The following is a 9,799-nucleotide window of genomic DNA, read 5'->3' on the forward strand; positions in this document are numbered from 1 at the left end:
ACCATTGAATAAAACACAGGCATGCTATCAATCAAATGAAAAACCAAATGATCCAATGAGTGTATGCTTGCTGTTGCTACCCCAAGTGTTACAAGAAAAGCATGCTATCGTATGAAAAACTAGAGAGTACCTGTTGGGTCTACTATCTTACTATGAAAATCAAGAAATACCAAGGTAGCTTAACATGTGTAGCAATGAATTCAAATGGTCATACCACTTTCCTGTGACTCCCCAATAAAATATAAACATGCTATCGATCAAATGAAATACCAAATCATCTAGTGAGTTCATGCTTGCTGTTGCTATTCCAAATGGTACAAGAAAAACACGCTATCAAATGAAAAAAAAAATAAAGACTACCACTAGGGTCTACTACCTTACTCTAGATATGAATTCACATGGTCAAAATGCTTTCTTGCAATCATTCAATAAAACACCAACATGCTATCAATTATATAGAAAATTAAATCACCCAATGAGTCATGTTTGGGTGAGTTGGTTTTGAGTAGTTCACATGGTCATAACACTTTCTTGTGATCCTTCAATAAAACATATACACACTACAAATCAAATGGAAAACCAAATAATGTAGTGAGTGCGTGCCTACTGTTACTACCCTAAATTCGGGCTGCATATTTTGGATTAAGGTTGAGGCCTTGACCAACCCAAACCTGTTTTAACTTCAAATTTGCATGTATAAATGTTATATAAATATGTATTTATGCATGTGTGAAAAATATGTATTTATGGTTGTCAGTACTTATGTTTATGTGTATTTTCTATTCATGCATGTATACATCCATAAATGTGTATATCTATGTATTTATGTTTTTTTTTTCACTTCAAGTATTTATTTATTTATGTATATATTACATTTATCTATCTATACATGCATGGATATATATTCTATGCCAAAAACTTTAGGTTTGAAGGCAATTTTTTTTCCTAAAACATGATAACCATTTTGTTTTACACATAATAATGCTAGTATTGAGTAACATGAACCCTTAAGAATCTAGGAAATAAGCACATTTGACAAAAGGAAGAGAGAAGTTGGACCAACCTGAGCCCAGGCTGATCCTAATCCAAAGTTTTAGGGTTAGGGGTTCAACAACTTTGGTCAGGTTAGGGTTGACCTCAACCTGATCCAACCCAGCTTGACTTGCACCCCTACAAAAAATAAAGACTAGAGGCTACTACCTTTCTCTAATAATCAATGTTTTAAAACACAGAGACATGGCATGAGGGTCAAGAGGAAGAAGGAAGAAAAGGAAGGGGGATCTCATTTTTTCTTTACTTTTAATAAAAATCTTTTATATTAGGAAGAATAAAGATGCACAACACTAGTTGAAAGGGGGGTCTTAAAAACGGGGGTCGGGGGGGCGAAGCCCCCAACCGAAGGGGCCGAGGGCAGACCACTTTCTTTCCCCTTATCTTTTCTTCCCTTCCCTTTCCTTTTCTCTTTTTTTTTTCTCTTTCTTTCTTTTTCTTTTCCTTTCCTTTCTTTTCTTTTCCTTTCCTTTCCTTTTTTTTTCTTTTTTTTTTCACTCATTTTATATGAGGTGTGCATGAGGTGTATGCCTCTAGCATGCCTCATGAAAAAAATCACGAGGTGTACGCCTCTTGCACCTGAGGCATATGCCTCGAAGGTGTCAGCGCCTCTAGCATACGCCTTAGGGTGTTTTGGGAGCGCCTCACCTGGAGGTGCGCCTCAAGGCATATGCCTCCCACGCCTTTTAAAACACTACTAATAATCAATAAATACAATGTATCCTAACATGTGGAGCAATGAGTTCACATGGTCACAAGACTTTCTTGTGGCACTCCAATTAATCTAGGACATGCTAATCGAATGAAAAATCAAATCACCTAACCGATACTTGCCTACTGTTAGTATCCTAAATGATAAAACAACAAGAACCACCTGTCATATGGAAAAATAGAGGCTACCTCTAGGGTCTACTACCTTACTATCATTGTTTAAAATGTCCCTAAATTTCCTAATATTTTCATGACATGTTTCTATTTCCATGGATAGTGACATGAAATTTTACTGGAATCGACATTTTCCCTAGTGAACACTAAACACTACCAAGACTATGTAGAGTACAAGAGGCAATATTATAACATAAGTTGGTGGCAATATTGTAGATATGGAGAGCATAGTTTTCAAGGCGCCAAGGCGAGGCTAGGTGACAGGAGGGCACCTTGTTGCCTAGTCGCCTTGGCGATGGATTTTTTTTTATGTAAAAAACATAGATCCTAGGGTAGTTCCCTAGCCCTAGGTACCGTAACCATATTTCCTTAATAATTATTCATAAGAAAAGTATAAAGTTCGTATTAACTTATAGAAAATCAACATATTCATGAGAAGAAGAAGAAGAAGACAGCATTTAGCATTTAGCAATACAGGTGTTGAAGTCTTTGAGGGTTCAATTCAACATTTAGCAATGTTTGTGTTGATTAAACCCTAAAATGTAAGAAAATAATAAAAAGAAATTAGTATATAAACACACAAAGTGATTATTGTAGTTTAATAATGTCTATTTTATAATTATAATCTCAAAAAATAAAGAACAAAAAAGTATATTATAATACAAAGTAAAAAACTGCTTGGCGAATTAGGTAAGGTGAGCCTCAAAGGGTGCTTTGTCGCTTAGGCGTCGCCTTGACAACTATGATGTAGAGTAGTAATGTTATTTCCTAGCTAACTTTCATGATTTGAGCCAACTTGATATTCATTTCAAACTTGCAGTTAAACATTAGTTTTTGTTTGTGTAATAGATTATTTGGTTGATCTTTTAGAGCCATTTGCATTTTTTATGAATTTAAATTTTGTTTGAACTGATTCTATCATGTAGTTGTGAATCTTAATGATTTTGAACAAAATAATAATTTAAAAATGTGTGCCTATGGTTCTTTTATCATTTCATAAAATATCATTTTATATTTTTGCATATTTTACAATGTTTCCACCATGTATAATTTTTACAATATTTCCCACATTCCTGACATGTTTCCTATATTTGGATGACCGACATTCTAAACCTTGCTTACTATGACAATCAAGAAATACCAAGGCAGCCTACCATGTGGAGTGCTTAGTTTACATGATCACTGCATTTTGTTGTGACTCCTCAAGAAAACACAAACATGCAATCTATCAAATGGAAAACCAAACCACCTAGTGAGTACAGGCTTATGTTGCTAGCTACCCCAAATGATAAGAATAAGCCATTATCATATGAAAAAGTAAACTATCACAAGGGTCTACTATACTACCTTACTATGACAATAAATACCAAAGTAGCCTAATATGTGGAGAGATGAGTTCACATGGTCACTACACTCTCTTGCAGTCCTCCAATAAACATGGGCATGCCACTGATCAAATGAAAAAAGAAAAAATCACCCCGTGAGTGTATGTCTGGGTGATTTGGATTCGATGGGTTCATATGGTCACAATGTTGCAACCCTCCAACAAAATACAGACATGTTATCAATCAAGTGAGTGCATGCCTGATGTTACTGCCCCAAATGATACCAGAACCTGCTATCATATGAAAAAATAGACTACCTGTAGGTCTACTAGTTTACCATGACAATCAAGATATACTAATGTAGCCTAACATATGGAGGGATGCATTCACATACATCATATGGTAAACCAATTCACCCAGTGAGTGCATGCCTTGATGATTTGATTTTGATAAGTTAACATTGTCAAAATACTTTCTTGCTACCCCCGAATGATTCAAGAACAACTTGCTATCATATGAAAAAATTGAGACTATCTATAGGGTATACTTTTGTAGTATGACAATCAATAAACACCAACGTAGCCTAATATGTGGAGTGATGGGTTTACATGGCCACAACTCTTCCGGTGAGCTCATATGGTCTATCAAATGTAAAACCAAATCACCCAGTGAGTTCCTGCCTGGGTGATTTGATTTTGGTGAGTTCACATGGTCACGAACATTCTTGCAACCCTTCAATAATACTCATACATGTTATCAATCAAATGAAGACCAAATCACGCAGCGAGTGTATGCTTGTTGCTATCTCAACTGATACAAGAACAATCCAGTATCTTATGAAAAAATAGAGACAACCTCTAGGGTCTACTACATTATTTTGATAATTTATAACTTCCAAGGTAGCCTAACATGTGGAATGATGAATTCAAATGTTCACAACGCTTTGGCATCACTCCAACAAATCATATTGAAAACCAAATCACCCAGTGAATGCATGCCTGGGTGATTTTGTTTTGATATGTTCACTTGGTGACAACACTTTTATGACCCTCCAATAAAACATAGACATGCTTTCTATCACATGTAAAACTAAATCACGGACTGAGAGCATGTTAGCACCGAGACCTGTGGTGAGCCATGACCCATGTATGGGAATAGCCAGCCTGTGTATCAGGTTTACAAGAGAAGAAAGCCAAGTCAGCAAGCAGTTAGACCAAGCGGCAGTGTTGTTAAAAGAATGTAACAGCTCTGCAATGAATTGTAACTTGTAACGGTTTACCTGAGAAATAATTAGCAGGAGGATGAAGGCAACACCAAATTCATTTGAAATATCTATCCCTCTCTCTCTCTCTCATTTAACGATCAAATCTGGTCAATTGCTAAATCATTTAAGGCTGGAGTGTTTAATGGCTTGCTCCCATGTCCTACTTCCGGAAATTCTGAGAATGTGGAAGATTGTCTCTATTTGCGTCATGCCTCCCTGCTTTTCAGTTGGTTGGGATCTAGGCGTTATTAATGGAGGCAACCTTTGTTTATTTTATCTGACACCCCTAGGCCTACTTATCTTTCATTTCTAGATTGTACTAATTGGAGTCATCAAGTGCAGCAACCCCCTCCCCCCCCCCCAATTTTCTATTTCTTTTCTCTAACACCTACCTTGCATCATAAATGTAATGGTTGGAATCAATACAAGGGATGCTACAGAAGTCTTCAATTCCGCTATGAATGGCATGTTGTATTAAGTTGCTTGCTTGATGATCTTCAATTTTACTGTCTTTTATTAATTCCATAATATATGCTTTTGCTATGCACTAATGGCATACTTTTGGGTGAGAAAATCTGTAGATGTGCAGAGAAGCTTGTGTACAAAAAACGGAAAGAAGAGCAATTTGAAAGAAAAGAGAAAGAAAAACTCAATAGAAAGAGGTATTAACTGGAGTATTTTTTACTCCTACTGTTATCTTTTGTTATAGATGAAAGCAATGAAGGCTTGCAGGCTTTTATGTTCTATTGTAGGAGCTGACTTTTAGGGGTTTTTTTAGGGAAAGAACAAAAGTCGATGGTGATTCAGATGATGAGTATGAAACAAAAAATAATAGGAGAAAAGGTTCCATCTTACTACCATTTATACTTCTGCTTTTTATTTTGGTGTAAGCAATTCCTATTATTGATTAGCTATTTTTCTCGACCTTTTGCCTTGTTTCTATCTCCTGCTTATTTTATCCAAGTTCACTTCAAATGATATTAGCTTCTGTTATTTTTTCACTTTATTTTTCATATGTTAATTTTCTTTGTAAACTATTATATGGTTGCATTAAGCATCTTTAATGAAGAAAGTTTGCAAGGTACTAGGCCATGTTCATAATCTTCTTAATTCTTATGGGGGTGGATATCGGACTTTGTTGAAGTTGAAAATGGTTTTCTTTTGTTGCACCTGCGAAGGTGGAACATTCTAGAAGGCTTTAACACCCATTCATTTTCTTTGTTTTGATGACTTCCTGTTCATGGTGTTTTATGCCTTGAAGATGAGGCATAGGTAGGAGAAGTCACATAGACCATAGCCACTGATGAAATTTCTGAGAATGTCAGTGCCAGGTACATGTATAAGGCAGTTGTTGTCTAAATTTGTGCTTTCTATCTTTTTCCAGGTAACATTACAATTGTCATTGAAAAATGAGTATAATTTTAAAATCTCTGAAATGTGTAGAAAGTAGGTTATTGTTGAACGGTGGCGTAAAAGTAGCATGTTAAGATTATGAAATTGTTTTGTCAAGTATAACCAAGAATCTGATTTTGGAAGGGCAATTAGAGTGGTGTTAGCATTTTTTGTCCTATTTATTTAGATCGGTGGAGTTGGTGAATTATCCTTCTCATTTTTGCTACATCACTTTGTCTCATGGGAATTTTAATGTTCCCCTTTTCAGAGCCCTTGGAGTTGGGTTCCTGATCTGTGAAGCAATCCTCAATCTTTGATGGGTTGTAGGTGTTCCTTTCTTTGGAACGTAGTACCTTTTGCTATTTGGTGGATGGTTTTGGAAGGAAGGAAATGAAGGGATTTTTGAAGGTTTAGGAAGGTTCATGATGTTGATGAGGATGCATTACAGCCTTTTTATGGATGGAGTTCTGGCATTGCAGGTCTTTAGTGGTCTTAACCAAATCAACTTTGTATTTACATGGTACTCTATCTTGGATAGTACACTTTCAAGGCCCCTTTTGGTTTTGGGGCCCTCTTCATGCCTTGATTATTTATCTAAAGAATGTTACCTGGTGTGGTGAAGGAGCTGAAGAAGGTCTAAGTTATTCTAGAAGCCTGAAAAGTTGGTAATTTTACTTGGCAGAGCACTATGTATAATTGTATATGCAGGAAGCATATGTTCCGCTTTATGGAAGAGACCACAAAAACCTATTATATACTGATAAGGGGAAGAACAATCTATGTGAGTCTAATGCACAGTCCAGGCCTTTTGTTTGATTTCCATTTAGTTGTTTAATATTTAAGAAGACCAAGTGGAATACATTGTAAACTATCCAGGTTCGTTCTTTCTAATTCTTTGTGTTCTTCTACAGCACCAGTTAGAAGAAGTGATCTGTTACATGTGGAAGTGTCTAAAGAGCTAGGGGCAGACCAAAAAGAACTTGGGTAGTAGTAAGAATTTTTTTAAGCACCCAAAATTTAATGATGGATATGGCACTGAACAGAATGCAATGGTGAAACAGGGATTCATATAGCCAGCCCCATATATTTGGGACAAAGCTTAGATGATGATGATAATGAACAAGGTGACTCCAACCAACATTGTTATCTGGAACCTATTGGTTTTGGTAGTTCAACTCAAGCAGAAATATTGGCAGTTCTAGAAGGGGATTCACATGTAATTGTAGGTTGGTTGAGAAGGAACTATCCAGACCCTTGGAAATATAAACATTATCATGAGGGAGGTCAAACAGCTGGCTTTGGAACTGAACAAATTAGAGATGGTATCCAAGGTCAGCAAACAGTATGGCTAATAGGCTAGCAAAATAAGGGTTAAACAGAACTCGGTTAAAATAATAAATAGGAAAAGCCCCATTTTTTGATAGTTAAGCTGTAATTTTCAAGTCCCTTCAGTCTTTGTTGTTTTGATGGGCTTTATCTTTTTTCGGTTTCACTACAATTCTGAGTGTATGTGAAGAACATAGTTTGGAAATGGTATAAAAGGGGTGCAGCCAGGGCTATTTGATAACTGCTTGGGTTGCTGAACTGAATGCCTTATTGCTTTATCTTTTAGTGAATAAAATTATTAAAAAATAAAATATCAGCCATTAAAGAGCCCAGAATTCTCCTTAAAAAACATATTCACTAAAAGACAAAGCAATAAACTTTTCAGTTCAACCACTCCAGCTGTTATCAAATGGTTTAAAATGCTTATCATGTTCATAAATTTTTACACTCGGGTTACATCATATAGTAGTTTCATCCCTAATGATATCTTTCCATTCTTTTGAACCCTTTTTTTGATTGGTCATTCTCTTGAACCATTTGAATAGTGGTATGGATGGAAATCAACTAAGAAACTGAGTTTATTGTTCAGATCTTGGTATTAGCTTGTGGGGTGGTAAAAAATGATATATTGTTATCCTTGAGTATTTTGTGAATTATTACTGTATAGAAGTTGAATCTGCTGCTACAATGTTCATAATTTATTCTGACTCTCTTTTTAGTTATATGCTAATAATTGAAAAATGGCTTCTCAATGCATCGAAGTATTTTATGAGGTCACTTAACAATTTATTCTAATTAATCTTATGAGCATGCTTCCATCTCAATAGTCGTTTCTGACAAAGTTTGAAACTGTTTTCTCAAATTCACCATTCTTGCTTCGAATGAGGCCTGATTTGTAGGATGTAGAATACTTGCAGACCATGGTTACTGCTTTTGCAGCTCATCTCCCGTGTCTCTGCCTAACTTTGAGAGAAATACTTCTTTATTATATGGGCAGGAAAGAAAGCTTCAACTTCAACAGATAATCGAAAAATCAATGATGAAAACTTTGATGAGTTTATGGAAGGAATGTTTCCATGATCTTAAGCTGAACAAAAGCACTCTTCCAAAAGCCCTTATGTACCATAACATGATATAGAAATAGAGAAAGTTGGTGGGCATGATCTATAGACTTGCGGAATTTGGAGTAATATATTTCAAGAAAATTCATCTTAAAATCATGTTTGATTTGGTGATAGTGAAAAACTCCAATGCCAATCGAGTTTTTTAGATTTGCTTTTGTGTTTTCCTTTGAATAGATGAGAATAACAGAATTACTTTTTTTTTTTTTTTATTGCGCCACAATAGAACAACATTCTGAGATATCATGGGATGATGTATGCATGGGATAACATGGTTTAGTATGGATATCTGCATCATTTAGAGTGAATCATTGGAGATCTTAGTTCTCAAAGGATGTATGATCAGCTTCCACATCCTGGCCAGCCTTAAAGTTGTGTTACTGCCTTACTGGCATGAAACCGTATCTATCAGCCTCTTCCCAGATTTACTTCAAATTGGATTCTCAAAACATGGAAATTTGTGCATTATCACAACTCGCCCATATATCGGTTCCTTTCATTTGGAACAAGATTCTGTTCATTTTGTACGTATGGATACATAGTAAGCAACATCAGAAACTTTGTCCTAGGATGATGTCGCCTCTGAGGCAATCGTGTTCCGATTTGGCTGTTAGGCTGCATTTGGTTGTAGACTTGTAGTGCAAACCTAAACCAAATGCAAATTTTGCACCCAGTTCCGTTTTGCATCAATTTGTTTTTTATAATGACAATGATTTGCACTCCTACCTGATAAAATTTGTGTTTTATGATTTTATCTCATTAGCAGTATAAATTTTGCATTTTAAAAGTTGATACAAAATTTGCATCACCTTCCTCCTACCTCAATTCTCTCTCGTATTAAGTCGGGACTACATCATCTTGCTTCTTACCTCATTTCCAAAAAAATAACCTTCCTTTTACCTCCATTCTCTTAAAAAGAAGGTAAGACCACACCATTGTACTTCGTATTTTACTTTTCAGAGATAAACAAAAACAAGATCAACTCCGATGTTAAAGCAAACAGAATTTACAGTAAGCTTATTTGCATTTCCATTTATTTATACCAGTGCAAATGAAACAGTGCAATCGAATGCAGCCTTACAGATTAATTTCTCCACTGCTGTTCTGTGTAAGGGAGCTCAAGGATGAGTTTAAGACTTCAATGGCAGTACTATTATTATGGGCCTTGTCCCCACACTGTTCTAACAGTTTTTTGCAACCATGCAATAAGAATATCTTCCCATGAAATAAAGCACATAAGTATGGAGATATTCTCAATGCATGGCAGTAAAGGCTGCTCGAATGTCCTGACTGAAGCCGAACTTGGGATGTATCATAAATAATTTTATTTCCCGCCAAATAAAGGTTGTCAAGGGTGTTATGTCTTGCTTGTCCTGTGTGATTGAAGAGGCCTTTTGCAAACTTGTAATAGGCTTTTGTTACAAGGAGCCTAGAGG

The 9,799-nt window shown here is 35.8% G+C and overlaps 1 protein-coding gene across 4 annotated transcripts in view; it reads left to right on the plus strand.

Annotated features, from left to right (window-relative positions):
* LOC104597412 (folate-sensitive fragile site protein) overlaps window positions 1–8,604 on the plus strand; it is a 53,495-nt gene extending 44,891 nt beyond the window's left edge. For 2 of the 4 annotated variants that reach the window (XM_088891452.1, XM_088891454.1), the window contains 3 exons: window positions 5,106–5,186; window positions 5,303–5,367; window positions 8,142–8,604. In XM_088891452.1, the coding sequence (XP_088747578.1) occupies window positions 5,106–5,186; window positions 5,303–5,367; window positions 8,142–8,380 (385 nt within the window). In that variant the 3' untranslated portion in view covers window positions 8,381–8,604. The remainder of the gene's footprint in view (window positions 1–5,105; window positions 5,187–5,302; window positions 5,368–8,141) is intronic. The other 2 variants (XM_088891453.1, XM_010258919.3) reach the window with 2 other exon arrangements.
* Window positions 8,605–9,799: the final 1,195 nt, after the last annotated feature.

This window comes from Nelumbo nucifera, chromosome 7 (genome assembly GCF_055504915.1).
Source record: "Nelumbo nucifera cultivar China Antique chromosome 7, China Antique-T2T, whole genome shotgun sequence".
NCBI lineage: Eukaryota > Viridiplantae > Streptophyta > Magnoliopsida > Proteales > Nelumbonaceae > Nelumbo > Nelumbo nucifera.